This window comes from Dendropsophus ebraccatus, chromosome 6 (genome assembly GCF_027789765.1).
Source record: "Dendropsophus ebraccatus isolate aDenEbr1 chromosome 6, aDenEbr1.pat, whole genome shotgun sequence".
In the NCBI taxonomy this organism is placed as follows: Eukaryota; Metazoa; Chordata; class Amphibia; order Anura; family Hylidae; genus Dendropsophus; species Dendropsophus ebraccatus.
Window position 1 is genome coordinate 116,260,690 of NC_091459.1, and position 17,880 is coordinate 116,278,569.

The 17,880-nt window shown below is 43.3% G+C and overlaps 1 protein-coding gene across 1 annotated transcript; it reads left to right on the forward strand.

Moving 5' to 3' along the window:
- Positions 1 to 298: 298 nt before the first annotated feature.
- RRM2 (ribonucleotide reductase regulatory subunit M2) lies at positions 299 to 5,330 on the forward strand. Its single transcript, XM_069973974.1, has 10 exons — positions 299 to 681; positions 784 to 861; positions 2,848 to 2,991; positions 3,084 to 3,200; positions 3,488 to 3,621; positions 3,748 to 3,842; positions 3,949 to 4,082; positions 4,410 to 4,514; positions 4,614 to 4,727; positions 4,821 to 5,330. The coding sequence occupies exons 1-10, from the start codon at positions 595 to 597 to the stop codon at positions 4,971 to 4,973; spliced, it is 1,161 nt and encodes a 386-aa protein (XP_069830075.1). The 5' UTR covers positions 299 to 594; the 3' UTR covers positions 4,974 to 5,330.
- Positions 5,331 to 17,880: the final 12,550 nt, after the last annotated feature.

Below are 17,880 nucleotides of genomic sequence, written 5' to 3' on the forward strand. Positions count from 1 at the left end.
AACTATCACTCCCATCTGCCGAGCCATAGAGGGTCACTGATCCAGAGCAAGGACTGCACAACTATCACTCCCATCTGCCGAGCCATAGAGGGTCACTGATCCAGAGCAAGTCCATTGTCCTAGGAATGCAGAACTACCACACCAAGGCTGCCAGGGGATGATGGGAGTTGTAGTATTGCAGAACACCGGGCTAGATGCGACATTTCACAGGAAAGTAACGTTACATAAGTAGTTATCACACTGACATTGCAGCTATCCCACTGCACCTATATCTGTACCCCCCCCCCCCTCATTATGATTCAGGTTTTTTTTTTTGCGAAATTTCATTTCTATTGTGCAAAAAAGGCGCAACTTTTTAAGCTTCCAGTGTGCAGCTGTCTCTCCCTCCGGCGCTTCTGATTGGCTGGATTTGGAGCCCTCCTACAGTAGCCATCGCTCGTCCAATCAGCGGTCAGCGCCGGCTCTCTCCTGATTGGCTGAGCTGCCCTGGCGCCAAATGCGAACAGGCGATAAATAGTCAACGCCCGGGCCGGCAGTCACAGCCTCCCCCGCACCATACACCGTACTCACCCGTAGCAGCTTCCCGCCGTCACTATGCTCTCCTCACGTAAGCCATTCGCTGCCGTCAACGAGAACGTCTCCCCCATGAAGAACCTGTCGCTGGTGGATAAGGAGAACACGGTAAGTCCCCCCCCCCCCCCCCCCCCCCCCGCCGCCGCCGCCGCCTCGGTATCGCCTCCCGCTCCATTACCGGGTAATAATCTCTGTATATTCTTATTGTAGCCGCCATCTCTGAGCAACACCCGGGTCCTGGCCAGCAAGACCGCCCGCAACATCTTCCAGGAGGCAGAGACTGCCCGGGTAAGTGGTGTGTGCTGTGCGGGAGGGACTACTACTCCCAGCAGGGTTATCATACAGTGATTAGAGCAGGGTGGGAGTTGTAGTAACTTACACTAGGAGTTATCCTGATTCTGGCGCCATCAGGATATGGGGGAGGGGTGACTGCTTCCTGGCTGCAGAGTAACAGCTGCCTGTCATGCCGGGCAGGGAGGGGTTAACCGCAGCGTTAGCTGTACCATGGGCTGTGCACATGGACAGTGGATTGGGCTGTGGGGGCTGTGCACATGGACAGTGGATTGGGCTGTGGGGGCTGTGCACATGGACAGTGGATTGGGCTGTGGGGGCTGTGCACATGGACAGTGGATTGGGCTGTGGGGGCTGTGCACATGGACAGTGGATTGGGCTGTGGGGGCTGTGCACATGGACAGTGGATTGGGCTGTGGGGGCTGTGCACATGGACAGGGAACTACAGATGTACTTTGAATCTGCACCATCAAATTGCTGCAGATCCTGTATGTGTGAACACACCCTGCAGAAACAGATCAGTCCTATATGTCTGTACATGTATTGTCCCTGCTGAGCAGAATGGGGAAAGACAAAACCTTGCTGTGTATTTGCATCAGCGTATCCCTAGGGATAAAATGGAGGAGTGGGTTCACCCCCCCTTTTTTTTCTTTTTTTTTAATCAACTGCAGCCTGCAACTTGTAATTCAGTTACAAAATCTCCATTCTCCCAGTGCTGCTGCATGTCCTGCAGGAAGTGGTGTATTTCCATTCTTAAGAGCAGGAGAGGTTTTCTATGGGGATTTGTTGCTGCTCTGGACAGTTCCTGACATGGACAGAGGTGGCAGCAGAGAGCACTGTGTCAGACTGGAAAGAATACCACTTTCTGCTGTACATAAAGCAGCTGATAAGTACTGGAGATTTAAGAGGTAAATTACAAAACTCTTTTACCAGATTAAAGTTGTTTTTTTTGTTTTGTTTTTTTTTTCTGTGAAATACCCCCTTAAAAAGAAACTCAGCAGGTTAAAGGAATCTAATCTTCTGATGGCCTTCTATTGCTTGGGGGGTGCTGAGGTTAATATGCCTCTTACTGTCATCCTCACACTAAACTGCACAGGTACAGTATTAAGGCAGTGTGGCATGCTGGGGATACAGCTCCTAGAGCACAAATCTGGCCCACTCCATCAATAACTAGAATAGGTGGGATATGTGCTGGGGACAGCTCCAAACTCACTTACTGGACCCAGTATTACACTGATAACAGGGCAGAAGAGGAAGGTAAGAGACCTAAAGGAGACCTGTCACCCCTTCCCCCCCCCCCGTTACAGCCCCCTATACTCACCGGGTCCCGCTTTTGGATCCAGTCGGGTTACGGAGATATCAGCTCCCGAAGCCTGGCGCGCGTGCTGACAGGAGAGTCCGATGCCCATAGAGAATGAAGGAGCATCGGACTCCCCATTCATTCTCTGAGCATCAGACTCTCCTGTCAGCGTGCGTGCCGAGCTTTGGGCGCTGAAATCTCTGTGACTCGAGCGGCTCAGGAAGCGGGACCTGTGGGATCAGGTGAGTATAGGGGGCTGTAACATGGGCTTGGGAGCCTGGCACAGGGGGGTGACAGGTCCTCTTTAACTTCATCCTCAGTGCAGTAGGGTTATATCAGCAGGTTAGTCTAACCTGATTGTTCCTTTTAAGTGTCCCCTGTCCTGTGGATGGTGAGAACTCTGGTGGATAATCTTCCATGCAGTGTATGTCTGGGCTTGTAAGGGAGCTTTATCCTTTAATGACTACTAGATCACTATATTCTGAGCAGGCCATGTTGTATAAGGGCACCTTAGTTATCTGCAGTAACAGCCTGTGCATGATGGCACATTCTAATCTCTTCAGCATCAATGGACCAGGATGTGCTTTTTCTAATAGTGGTATATACTAAACCAGGCATCAGTTGGAACTAGTGCATGCATCCGTTCTTGCCCTGTGACTAAATGGCTTTGTGACTCTTTATAGGAGAGAACTAAACAGAACCATAGTATTCAAGATGAGCCTCTCCTGAGGGACAACCCCCACCGCTTTGTCATCTTTCCCATCCAGTACCATGATATCTGGCAGATGTACAAGAAGGCAGAAGCTTCCTTCTGGACAGCGGAGGAGGTAAGCTGACCTAAAACTTGCCATCGCTGGTCTATAATACCCCATGACTATCTCCAGCCTATGATCTCACCTCTAACCTTATCCTTTTGTAGGTGGATCTTTCTAAAGATCTTCAGCACTGGGAATCCCTGAAGGATGATGAGCGATACTTTATTTCCCATGTGTTGGCCTTCTTTGCAGCCAGTGACGGCATTGTAAATGAGAACTTGGTAAGTGCACACCTGACTACGCTGACAGCTTGAGTAGCCTCTTAAAGGGGTTACCTGGCGCTACAAAAACATGGCCACTTTCCCCCTCTTGTCTCCAGTTTGGGTGGGGTTTTAAACTCCTTTACATTTAAGTAAATAGAGCTTAATTGCAAACCACACCTGAACTGGAGACGAGAGGGTGGAAAAGTGGCCATGTTTTGGAGCACTGGATATCCCCTTTAAGCAACATGTCAATTCCAAAATGACTCTTGGCATATAGAGTAACGTATGGTCACTCTGCCCCCCAGGTTGAGCGGTTCAGTAAAGAAGTTCAGGTCACGGAGGCACGCTGCTTCTACGGTTTCCAAATTGCAATGGAGAACATTCACTCTGAGATGTACAGTCTCCTCATTGACACCTACATCAAGGATTCCAAAGAAAGGTAAGACTTACAGGGTGGATATTTAATAGCTGCTAATCCTTGTAAGGTCCATAAACAATACCTGTATGAAACATTCAGCTTCTCTAATCTACATTGGATTTTAAAACTCATTCTAACTATTTACAGGGAGTTTCTGTTCAATGCCATTGAGACACTGCCCTGTGTGAAAAAGAAGGCTGACTGGGCACTGCGTTGGATTGGTGACAAGCAATCTACTTATGGTAAGATTGTAACTCTTAAGGGGTTGCATGTAACCGTAGGCTGATGGGATTAAGATACTATAGGGTCACTACCAGCTAAGCTAACTTTTTTTTGTTTTTTCTTCAGGTGAACGTGTTGTGGCATTTGCAGCAGTGGAAGGAATATTCTTCTCAGGATCATTCGCTTCAATCTTCTGGCTCAAGAAGCGAGGATTGATGCCTGGTCTGACCTTCTCCAATGAGCTGATCAGTCGTGATGAGGTGAGCAGTTATAACACTAAAATGTTTACCTGAGGACAGAACTCCACACTAATCACCATGCAACCGGAGAGTAGGTCATGCTGCATGGGTGTGTTGCAATCCACAAGTACCTGTAACTGCAACCTGTAACTTGCAGTGCAAACTCCACTGCTTTGCTATGATCTTTGTACAGCCCTTAACTCTTATCTGGCACAAATGCAGGAAAGCCTAAACTCCATAAACTATCTACATCCAATACTTGCACTGATACAGGTTGAAATATGCCTATAGCACATAAAGATCTGCAGAACTCCTTTCCTGAATAACTGATGTGCTTTACTCTTCCAGGGTCTTCATACAGACTTTGCTTGTCTTATGTTCAAGCACCTTGTCCACAAACCATCAGAAGCTCGGGTCCAGGAGCTCATTGTTGATGCAGTCAGGATAGAACAGGTATTTATTGCTTAGTGACCAGAACTGGGATGGTTTACTGTAACAGTAGAAAACAACTATAACCAGTTTCTGTATAGTAAAATCTGCAATCTCCTCCAGGAATTCTTGACTGGTGCACTACCTGTAAAGCTCATCGGCATGAACTGTGATCTGATGAAGCAGTACATTGAGTTTGTGGCTGATCGCCTCCTGTTGGAGCTTGGCTTTAGCAAGGTAATGATGGCATGTCACATGTCTAACTTTGTCTTAGACCTGTTTAGGTGACACTGAAGCCATATACATTTACTTACATGCTTTACTTTTCAGATTTTCAGGGCAGAAAATCCTTTTGACTTCATGGAGAACATCTCCCTGGAAGGAAAGACTAACTTCTTTGAGAAGAAAGTTGGTGAATACCAGAAGTTGGGAGTGATGGCAAAGGCAACAGACAGCAAGTTTACCCTTGATGCTGATTTCTAATTGGACTGAATGCTTCTGGCGCAGTAAGATGGGGGCATTGACTCTGTTCAGGTGGTCCTGGTCTGCCTTCACCAGGACTGGCACGTGTTAGTGACTATAAGCTCAGATGTGGTGTCCTAGGATGGCACATGTATTCCCACACATGCTAGTTTACAGAAGTCGGCATGTGTGACTGAGAACACTCATGGGTACAATACTGTACAGCTTGGTGTATGTCTTTTATAAAGGGTGCTGTGTACTCTGCAGGGGGAGAGCTGCTTCATGGCAGTACCTTTTTTAGTGTAAATGTTTTTTATGTATTTTTTTTAGTCTCTGAACTTGGCACTTTAAGTTAAATAAATCATTTCTTTAAAAAAAATTCATGTGTTTCTTATAATAGAAGGTCATGTGAATAGTTGCATGGTCATTAGACATGGCAATGTAGTAAATTCATAGACTAACTTGCTGCATGAGGTGTATAACAGTAGTAAAACTGCAGTTCATGGTAACCAGGATCACCTGTAATCCCAGGTATATACAGGCATCTACGCACACTATTCAGATCACAATGTAACCACAGAGCTACCAAATAACATGGCAAACTAAACTTGACCCAGAGCATCACAAGCTTTTCTCTGGTTTGTCTTTGCGCATCCTGGTGACACTTCCCTTGGCAAGTGTTGGGTGTATTCCCAGGTAAATTTAAATTTGGTCTACGTCTGACTCTCATGCCCACTGGACACGAGATTGCCAGGTCAGTGCTTAACGGGGTTATCCAGGTAACAACCATGCTGTACAATCCTTCCAATACCTTAATGAAGGCTAAAAATACATACAAGGTGTCATAGGGTGGTGATGTAAGGTAGAGGGAAAGAAGTGAATAGTTTGAGTTTAGAACTGCTCACCTGATGGTGGTGTCCTCCAGAACACAACATCTCTATGCGTATTCAGTGTAGAAGTTGGTGATGGTAACCGGAGCGGCCTGGTCAAAATGAGGATACCACGATTCCAAGCCAAGGGATCGGGGAGTGGAGAATAGGAGATCCAGTGTCAGATCCACCGATTTTTGCTGGGCAAGATGCACCTTTTTGTCAAGTAGGAGAGACATCGTGGAGATGGCCCCTACTTGACAAAGGGATACCTTGGAACGTGTTGTACATCAGACCAATAATAAAGTATAATATTGTATCTAACTAACATTGAAGCCATCAAGCTTTTTTTTGTCCCTGCAGTTGCCGGCAAAAATCTGTGGACCTGAGCCCAGATTTCCTATTTATTTTTTTTAATTCTCCTCTCCCCCCCCCTCCCCATATCATGCTTATAAATTATAAATTATAAACTATCTAAAATCCTCTACTCTAGGTCCATTCTGACAATGCTTGTCTCCCTTCCCCCTTGGCAAAGGACATGTGGTCTCTGGGGGCTGGGTTAGCCATCTGACTTGGTAACCTGGCCCCCAGGAGACATCTGCATCATATTCATGCACCTGTGCTGCTCCCTTAGACTTAGGCCACATTCACACGTTCCGTGTTCTGCATAAAACAAACATGGAATGCCTGTAACAGACCCCACACAGGCAGCAACTGTGATAAGATGCTGGGGAACTGTATTTGCTTCGCGCGGTTATGAGTCGCGTGACTGCTTCATTACAGTGTTGCATATTCATACAGTTCCCCCACTCCCAGCACCTTATCACAGATGCTGACAGTTTGGGGGTGTGAGGAGGGAGTCTGTTACAGGCATTCCACGTCCGTGCTCCGTACAGAACATGTGAACGCGGCTTTACATGTGTCCCTGAGCTTAGGTTTCTGTGGAATGAATAGTTCTCTCTGCTTGCTTGCTGTCAGTGAATACAGGCATATAACCCTGTCTTTGTTGCAACACTTATAGATGTTCTTAGTCTGGAAGGAACTAGAATTGTTTTCAGATCTACACAAGCCCCCCCCCCCCCCAAGTATGCAGCACGTAGCTACACTATGCATGTGTCAGCTCTGCTACATCAGCTAGTGTGAAATACATACTGGGGTGGGGCCATGCAAAATTAGTAAAAAAAGTCTTTTTTACTGTGCAATAATAGGAGTAGGAAGAAAAGTTTAGAAGGCGAATCAGGAAAATGCATGAAGTGTAGCTTCCTATGTTACTTATAGATCGGCTTTTGGAAAAACTTGTAACTTGGGAATGGTAGCTAGGAGATGGCTCAAAGTACTCAGGAGGACTTGGTAAGACCAGCTAGCTTTTTTTTTTTAATTAGGTGGATAACTCCATTGGTGTTGTATAGAATAACCTGGAGTCCTGTGATTGCTCTAGTTTGAGTAATCGTTGCTTCAAACTGATGGCTTAAAAGGCTTTCTATGCTACATAACATCTAGGTTTAAATGTTAGAGTGTGAGCAGCTTGCTGGAGGATCATGGAAGTGCTTGTGTTCAGGATGCCTGCTAGAAATTGACTCGAGTGTTATTTAAAATGGCCACCAGGGAGCAGTGCTGTCAAAGGAAAATTACCATTGAAATCCCAATGTCTGTATTTGCTGCTAGATAAAAGGTCAACCTGTTCTATATTGCAAACGGTCCATTCAGATTTACTTGCATAGTAAACTTGTAGTGATCTCTAATTAGTAAGAACAAATACAGATGGAAATCCAACTAGTTCACTATTTCAAATGAGGGTAATCTGCTTGAACTTTGTGGAACATGACAGTCTATAACGGTAGTATTGCATGGGACGATTTTATTTGGCGATAAATGATCTCAAATGACTGCTATGACAAACTATCTTAAAGGGGTAGTGTGGTGTAAAGCATTATTTCTCTAACACTACAAAGTTATACAACATTGTAATGTGTGTTATTTAAGTGAACGGTTCCCTTCCCCATGTTCCCCCCCACACGCTAGACACAGAAGTGTGATGCTGTATACTTACGGAATGCAAACCAAAGAAGAAAAAAGCTGGACACACCATGCAAGTGCACACCACAAGTATAAAGTATCAAAAAGTCTAAATTTTATTAGGCAAATTATGAAACACCAAACACATAATTAAAAACATCTAAAAAGTTCCCTTAAGGAACACAATAATAATCAAGGTTGACCCACATACATAATAAAAAGTGGGTCTATACCCTACAGGAGGCTATATGCACATGATAATGCAACCATGACCGGAGCTACCAAACATCAAGGCGAACAACAGGAAACAAAGAACTTACAAATATATGAATAATGAAATCAAGAAAAATCTCTATGGTATAATGTTACAATGGTTACTACAAATGATACCTAGAAGTATATGTTAAATGCAAAATAACTACTCATAACATAGGATACCTGTAAAGTAACAAATGGCAACAAAAACCCTGTTACCCACAAACAAACACGGGCCACAATAACGCCTAAGGAAGCTCCAACGGTCATGGAATAATCACCCCTGGAAGAAAGGCTCCACGCGTATCGTCACCCTCCGGTGACTTCGTCAGGAGTGAAGATCTAGGTCCAGTGTTCCCATATATACCATCGCAAATCAGTACATAAATGAATAATTATAAATGGCTGTAGTCTAACGGCCCCATAGTTTACCTGGCGGTTTGAACATGGTGCAGCCCGTCATCAACATGGCCGCCGGTGGCGTATGTAAATATCCTCTGCGCATGACCCGTTGATGTCAGTGTCGTCACGCGAACATCTCAGTAACGTGTCCGACACGTCATAATACTGGCGCATGCGTGAGAACTTAGAATGGTGGAACGAGGTTGACAAGTTTGAAAATTACTAATTCAAGATAGAGTGTATAGAGGAAACTCAGGCTATAGGACAGACAAGGTATATATTCCAAAACATGTATTATATAGAAAGCAGAACTAAATGGAACTTTTACCGCGCATGACCCAAGGATATCAGTGTCGTCACGTGATCTGTCAGGTCACGTGTCTGACACGTCATAATACTGGCACATGCGCGAGAACTTTAAACCAAAAGAACAAAGTTGGCAAATTTAAATGATAATGGTTAGAAATAAGATAGAGAAAACCAAGCTATAAGACATGAACGTTTAAACTCCAGATCAAGAGAATGTATATATCTGTGTGTATTCGGTCATGTTGTATTGCTAATACAAAAGAACATAACCTGATATACGCAACACTGTTCAGATGGATACTGATAATGATACCGTACTATAGTAAATTAGATGGATATAATATATAGTGCCATCACACTGGAATGAATTAGATAAAATAAAAGACAATACCACACTAAAATAAATCAGTGATTAAATAAGGTAAATACCGATATCACATCAAATTAAATAATTATTATGTCTCGGTGTGCTAGTTTAATTCAAAAGATTATTCTATCATGTTATGTTAGTGTTACTTAGTTATTTATATGCTATTTATTTTTTAAAAAATAATTATTAATTAATTTCTTATTTATTTATTAATTTATCTTTATTAATTTATTTTTTATTTTTTATTATTGTTTATTATTATTTTTTATTTGATTTTTGTTTTGTATTTTGGTTATTGTTTTTTGTTGTTTAGAAATTAGAAGTGTCTTAAATTATAACGAAGTGATTTTACTATATAATGCAATCCAAATATCAACACAATATCAACCTTATATCTAATACTCATAAATAACACAACCACAAACAAATAAAATATAATCAGATCCAATGCGCATAGGATATATCCGTGGGGTGTCCCCCACGCGGCCAAATGGCCACGTCAGAGAGCCCAAGATATGGCGACCCCACATATACAATACTTAAAACAATACATAGCAGGATATCTTATATTCATCAATATAGTGTCCCTAACGTCAACCTGAAACATAACCTGTAAAGAGATGTATATTGCACTCAAGGTAGGTGATATTGTCTCATCCCCAGAATAGTAAGTGCGACTCATGGTATCCGTTACACAACAAAAATGGTTGATAGTCCAATTCTGGTACCTTAACGACAACCCTGGACCATACGGTCCTATATGGTTGCCTATGAATAACAACCCCTGTCCACAAGTGATAGGCACCCCTCTTAGATTCCGCCCCATATCCAAGTTGGTGAGCTTATGGTAAAATAGACGAGTAGATCAGACGAGCAAAGATTCCACTGTTATTCATTTTCCTTCCAGAACCATCCTGAATTCATATGGGATGAAGGAAAGGCGTGGAGAACTAAAAAAACAGTTTTTAAAGTTCTCGCGCATGTGCCAGTATTATGACGTGTCAGACACGTGACCTGACAGATCACGTGACGACACTGATATCCTTGGGTCATGCGCGGTAAAAGTTCCATTTAGTTCTGCTTTCTATATAATACATGTTTTGGAATATATACCTTGTCTGTCCTATAGCCTGAGTTTCCTCTATACACTCTATCTTGAATTAGTAATTTTCAAACTTGTCAACCTCGTTCCACCATTCTAAGTTCTCGCGCATGTGCCAGTATTATGACGTGTCGGACACGTGACTGAGATGTTCGCGTGACGACACTGACATCAACGGGTCATGCGCAGAGGATATTTACATACGCCACCGGCGGCCATGTTGATGACGGGCTGCACCATGTTCAAACCGCCAGGTAAACTATGGGGCCGTTAGACTACAGCCATTTATAATTATTCATTTATGTACTGATTTGCGATGGTATATATGGGAACACTGGACCTAGATCTTCACTCCTGACGAAGTCACCGTTTTTGTTACTTTACAGGTATCCTATGTTATGAGTAGTTATTTTGCATTTAACATATACTTCTAGGTATCATTTGTAGTAACCATTGTAACATTATACCATAGAGATTTTTCTTGATTTCATTATTCATATATTTGTAAGTTCTTTGTTTCCTGTTGTTCGCCTTGATGTTTGCTAGCTCCGATCATGGTTGCATTATCATGTGCATATAGCCTCCTGTAGGGTATAGACCCACTTTTTATTATGTATGTGGGTCAACCTTGATTATTATTGTGTTCCTTAAGGCAACTTTTTAGATTTTTTTAATTATGTGTTTGGTGTTTCATAATTTGCCTAATAAAATTTAGACTTTGTGATACTTTATACTTGTGGTGTGCACTTGCATGGTGTGTCCAGCTTTTTTCTTCTTTGGTTTGCATCTGATTCATTCTGGACATAAAGTGGCACCCCTATAACTGATATTTTGGTAGAGCCTCCAAATTTGTTCTGTTCGGTATATTTACGGAATCACTGTCGACCCCGGCTGCCATCTTTGGACGATCACATCATCTTCAGGAGGCCGGCTGGGCTGCTCCAGCACTCCCTCACGCCGCCCCTTCTCCAGCACGTCATCAGCTGCAATAAGCTGAGCATAATTGAGGTGGCGGCCGGGGTCGACAGTGATTAAGTAAGTATACAGAATCACACTTCTGGGTCTAGCGTGTGGAGGGGGGAAAACATGGGGAAGGGGGCTATTCACTTAAAGTGACTGTACCACAAGGCCCAGGCTGAAGCACTGGAGGCGGACCAACCCACCCTTAGTGGGAAGAAACTCCAGCCCCTTCATGACGTGACTCCTTTAGAATCAATGGAACCCTATGATAGAGGGGCTGGGGTTTCCTCCCACTAAGGGTGGATCGCCTGGGCCTGGGCCTGGTGGTACAGTCACTTTAAATAACACACATTACAATGTTGTATAACTTTGCAATGTCTGTTAATTAGTGAAATAATGCTTTACACAGCACTACCCCTTTAAATTATTCACCCTATTACACAGGGTCACTCACCCTGGCTGGCCGGGCTATCTGATTTCTGGCCTCTGTCTACACAGGCTTCAATTTTTTTTTATTACAAACTTGACAGGATTTTTTTCCCCCTAAAGTTGATGACTATGAACTGGGCTTTGGAAACACCTGATGGAAAGTGGATATGTAGTGCTGATGTTTGCCGTGCCTAAGTGTCCAAGGGTGTCCCGATTTTACCTGCGCTGCGAGAGAGTATGTAGACCTTTATATGGTAGCTTTGCTCTAGCTGGGTCAAATTCCTCTGTCCTACGATATCACCCTGCACTGTTAAGAGAGGTTCTTGGCGTGGGCTGAGGTGATCTCTGACTTGTCCTCCTTATTTGCTTAACACTGCATAGTGTATTTAGGTATAGTTTGACAGAAAATCTCTGGGTTTTCCATACATGTGTCTGTCCACTACCACAGCTGGTCTGTCCCGGACAGGTAACCAGGCCTTGGCTAAGTACAGCAGGGATACCTTATCTGTGTATTTCCTACTCCTCAGAGAATCGGAGGGAAACTGCCAAGTGACTACTTCCTACAGGGTGTGTAAGAGTCCCTATGAGTGGTGTAGAAGAGAGGATAGAGATAGGTAGAAGGGAAAGAGCATTTCCCATTGGTTCACATAATCACATAACGAAACAGTAACCCTACAGCTGTGTAATACATACAGAGTTATGAACACTGACATCTGGTGGTCAAACTTACATACAACTTTATCGCGATCTTACTTTAGATTATAAGGCTTTTGCGACAGGTGTCAGACTAGGACACTACACTGTCCTAACAGGCAGGGTCCACCAGAGATTCACTTAGTGGCTCATCGGTGGGCGCGAGGAGCTGTAAGTATTTGTCGTTTTATGCCACAAGAGGGCATAAGGAGTGTTTTTTCAGACAACCTCTTTAAGGGTTAATACCCTTTCAAAATTCTGTTATAGCAACTCCTTTTTCTTTGCCTATGTAAGAAACCATGTATAACATGCACTTTGACATCTGATTAAAATGTGTAATGGCAGAGCAAATAAACAGGGACAATATACTGTATTTTGCGCACCCGTATATAGAAAAGGAGGAGTGCTCTGTTAATCTGCCAATCACCTCCTTAGCTAGGAAGAGTTTAGTGTAGTAAGCAGTTGTATTGTAGAGACTCTTGAATTATATCGGATACTGAGGTTGCCAGTTCTATCCAAGGGTTATTAAAGTGCTGTGGCCCAGGGTGCTGAGGTGTTATGCGACAAGTGGGCTTGGCGTTTTTGCTGGTCCACTTGTCATGGTGGGCAGGAGTGGTGATACCCACCCCCAGGCACTGGCATTTGTAAGGGAAGCATGGTGGTGAGGGTGTAGGTGCAGCGACAAATAAAGTACAGAGTCCAGCACTTAAAGGTGACTTTTACTGATGAGCTTTAGTACAATACAATTAATAAAACTCAGAACTGGACAGATGCAGTTGACAATAGTGTGTGAGGTAGTGAGTAGAAGTAGAGGTGTAGCTTGACTTACAGAAGGAAGAAGGACCATCTTGGGGGCCTTGTCCAAGTTAGAAGTGTAGAGAATATTTCTTGGTGTGAAGAAGAGAATTCTCGTACTCAGGCATATAACAGACTGCCTTCTGCCCAACCAGATCAGGGAGTGTCATATTGGGTACTACGAGCCCCAGGCTACCAGAGTCAAGGGACTGATCTATAGGAAGACAAAGAGCACAAGCTGAAGTATCTTACTGATCACGCCTGGCTATCTTGAGAGGTCTCAGGAAGTCTGTTACGCTCAGTCCCTTGACTCAGGTAGACTGTCCTGAGAAAACTGGAGAATGATCCCTGGCGTGGACAAGGTTTTCCCTAGAGGACAATTACCCCTCCTGTGGGTTTAGCAGTGCATCTTAACAAGAGTCTCTCTCATAGAAGAAATCCTGGCCAGGCCCGGGTATAATTGTAGCAGGAACTCTCTCTGTGTGTTTCACCACCCACTAACAAAATACCTCCCACAGAAAGCTAAGCTTTTATACGGGTGACCGGGTGTAATCTGTTATTGGTGGAGCTGTGTAAGAAGAAAAAGTGTGAGGTACCTGCACCTGTGATTGGTTAGAAACAGTAAACATGTTAACCCATTACCTTCAGCTGTGTTGTTACACACAGATAGGGGGAGTGAGACACCAAGTGGTGAAAATGCAAACGGCAACTTCATCCCCTTGTGTGACATAAAACGTAGTGGACCACCCGTACCGGGAAACTACATAAGAATATCTATATTCATACCAGTCAGAAGAATCGAGCATCTACTAGACAACAAGGATAAGGCAGAGGCTGCTAGGACCTAAAAAGCTTCCGGCAACGGCTGGTCTGGCTAGTGAGGTTACAAAACTACAAGTAACAGAATTTCGGACTATGAATAACCCTACATAATATAAGTGGTAGATCACCTGGCCATGACTGCATTGGGGATTTAATATGTGCGGCAGGTGACATCACAAAGCAAATAGCGATATGATAACATAAAGGAACCCTCCTCTCCCTGTAGATCCCCTCCCCCATGCCGTGGACTCTGACTTTTACATAAATCTTCACTTGATTACAGTAAATACCACTATGCAAATTACCAGCTGAAATAATAATTTCTGTTGCTGGGCAACCTAATGTATTTGCTGTTTACATTGTATTCTAACGATGTCTTAAATATCACGTAAATGTCATCAATAAGCTGCCGCTGCATTCTTCCCGCGCACTGTATGTCACGTTACGTATGCTTGGTGGCTTAGAATTGGAATTTTAATATGGAGTTTAATTTATATTTATAATGCATAGGAAATCCAGAGACAACTGGAGGCGAGTGCGGATCGGGAACAAGAAACAGTCACTGATTTATTCAGGGTTTAAAGGGGTTATCTAGGATTAAAAACAAAGCTGCTTTCTTTACAAAACAGCACCACACCTAGGTTGTGTGTGGTATTACAACATAACCCCATTCACTTTAATTAATAGACCTTAGCTGTAATACAGCGATGCATAACCTTCAGCCCTCCACCTGTTGCAAAACCACAGATCCCATCATACAAAGCTTTTCTTTTAGTTTTCCAGGCATGATGATATTTGTAGTTTTGCAACAGGTAGCGAACTGCTGTGGTCCATGGCCTCTGATCAGCACCTCTGCCACGCAGTCTTGGGGGTCCCTATTGGTTATTTTAGCCAGGTGCCCTCTGAAGGCTTCCATGGCGGCTATTTTAGATTTTTTAGTTAACGGGGTAGTACAGAAATTTTTTTTTCAAATCAACTGGTGCCAGTACATGCCAGGGATTTGTAATTTACTTCTTTAAAAAAATCTACAGTCTTCCAGTACTTATCAGCTGTTGGATGTGCTGTTGGATGTGGTGTATTATTTCCAGTCCGGTGAACAGGAGAGTTTTTCTATGGGGATTGGCTACTCCTTGGACAGTTCCTGACATGGACAGAAGTGTCAGCAAAGAGCACTGCTGGACTGGAAAAAACACACCACTTCCTGCAGAACATACAACAACTGATAAGTACTGGAAGACTGGAGATTTTTAAATAGAAGTTAATTACAAATATATATATATGTTTGTGGCACCAGTTTATTTTAAATATTTTTCTTTTTGCCGGAGTACCCCTTTAACCCCTTAAGGACACATGCCATGCCCCTATGGCATGTGTCCGAAACTGGGATTCAGAGAGGGGTCACGCCGCTACCCCGCTCTGTATCCCACTGCTCCCAGCTGCTATGTGCAGCCGGGGGCCACAGCTATTAGCGAGTGTAGGCGGATCAGCACGCCCACTAAAAAGACATTTAAATGCAGCTGTCAAAACTTACAGCTGCATTTAAATGCTGTTAAAAATTGGTCATTGGTAGTTCAGTGGCGGTGGTCAAGCTTCCCTGTATGCGATCGGGGAAGCCTGATCACTGTTACCTGTAAGGCCGGGACTCAGCGCCGCAATGGCACTGATGTCGACTCGTAGATCGATTTATAAGGGCTGCAGCAGCTCTTAGAATCGATATGCAGAAAGTGGATTCTATGTAATGTATATACACTACATTGATTCCTATGAGGAATCAGTGTAGAGTATAATGTTGCCCCCTAGTGGAGCAAAAAGAGTAAAAAAAAAAAAAAAAAAAGTCTTTAATAATAAAAACTCCCTTCTCATATTGAATCACCCCCTTTTTCCATTATATAAATAAATAAATAGTAAACATGTTTGGTATTTCCGCGTGTGTAATCGCTCAAACTATTGAATTATCACATTCCCGAACTCCCAGGGTAAACAGCATAAGAGCAAAAGAATTCCAAAGTTCAAAATTGATGATTTTATATCATACCAAATCCAGAAAAATTGTAATAGAAACTAATCAAAAAGTCGCATATACGCAAGCAAGGTACCAACAAAGTACAGATCAAAGTGAAAAATGCAAGCACTATGGCCGTTTAAACAAGAGGAGGAAAAAGTGCGAAAACAAAAATTGGCTCGATCCTTAAAGAGTTAATGAAGGAAATAGAGCCTGTAGGGATACATGATAAGATACGTGAATAGATTCTAAGCAGGGAAACCTTTGGTCTTGGTTTCTTACATCTTTATTATAAAACGGAAGAAATAATGTATGGGGAAACTCACCATCTCACTTTGCATCTATTGTTTGTGCGGACGTTGCATTATTTTTTCACTGACGGCAGCACATGGAGACGTACCCAGCAGAAAGTGTGGATTCATAAATCATCAGATGTGAATTATTTAGGAGTTGGCCGAGTGTGAAATAAAAGTTGCCTTTCCTGTAAAGTCAGAAGTGACAATAATTTTGCAGTGTCTAGTCTTGCCGAGGCGGCTTATTGGGAGCAGCTGGTGGTTCTTGATGTGAGGTTTCAAATGGTAAGAATATGAAGAAAAATGTCAGGACTCTGAATTAATATTTTATTCTCACCAGGTCGCTGCCATCTGCATTTAAATGGCTTCTTCTGTATGGCGGGGAGACACAATGGCCGGGCTTAAATGGCTTTCTCTGTTGGAAGCCTTATTTTGCCTTCCCTTTCATAAGGGAGTCATAGGAATAATAAGTAACCGATAAATACCAATAACACAGTGGGGAAAAATTTTACTTTCCTTCACTCATTTCCTCTATTTAAAGAGGTATTCTCCAGGATAGTTTTAAAGGGGTTATCCAGTGCTACAAAAACATGGCCACTTTTGCCCCACCCTTGTCTCCAGTTCAGGTGTGGTTTGCTCCATTTACTTCAATGGAACTGAGTTTCAAACCCCACCCAATCTGGAGACAAGAGTGCTGCAAAAGTGGCCATGTTTTTGTAGCACTAGATAACCCCCTTCAATCATTTGGCAAATCTGAGTCCTCTATAGATTTAAAGGGATACTCAGGTGAAATTCTTTTTCTTTCAACTCAGCTGGTTTCAGAAAGTTACTTCTAGTTAAACAAGTCTCAAGTCTTTCCATACTTATCGAATACTGTATGTTCTGCAGGAAGTCTGACACAGCGCTCTGTGCTGCCACCTCTGTCCATGTCAGGAACTGTCCAGAGCAAGAGAGGTTTTCTTTGGGGATTTGCTACTACTCTTGACAGTTCCTAACACAGACAGAGGTGGTAGCAGAGAGCACTGTGTTCGATTGGAAAGAATACACCACTTCCTACAGGACATACAGCAGCTGATAAGTATGGGAAGACTTGAGATTTTGAAATAGAAGTAGATTACAAATCTTTATAACTTTCTGAAACCAGTGGATTTGAAAGATAAAGATTTTCGATGGAGTACCCCTTTAAGAAATCAGGAAGGGGGGGGGGGGCAAATATCTATTCACAACACTATGTGTGGTGGTTGGCACTAGATTGTAGGTTTTACTGTTCAGCTCAGCCAAAAGTGGTATTGTTGTGATGCCAGCGCTAGTCCAGCACACAGGTGTGATGTTGGTACCCGCTTTATGTGGTGACTGGCTGTATTCCCCAGAAATGGTGGGTGACCCGCCGGGTTGTGATGGGTCCCTTGGGCTCTTGTCACGGTAGTCCTGAGTGGCAATTGACCCACCTGGACTATGGGTACCACCCACAGAAAGGGGAAAAATAACCCAAGGTGTGCGGCTAGTGTGTATAGGTGCTGGTGTGGAGGAAAGGATGACTGAGTCCCAGTGATAAAACAGATTTACTGTACAGTCTTTTAATAATACAATACACTTTTGCAGCAAATACAT

Bases quoted from the DNA above. Each gene is read 5' to 3' on its own strand.
- RRM2 (XM_069973974.1), top strand. From the start codon at position 595: ATGCTCTCCTCACGTAAGCCATTCGCTGCCGTCAACGAGAACGTCTCC. The intron at 3,201-3,487 runs GTAAGTGCACAC...TCTGCCCCCCAG, and splicing joins GCATTGTAAATGAGAACTTG to GTTGAGCGGTTCAGTAAAGA. The intron at 4,515-4,613 runs GTATTTATTGCT...AATCTCCTCCAG, and splicing joins ATGCAGTCAGGATAGAACAG to GAATTCTTGACTGGTGCACT.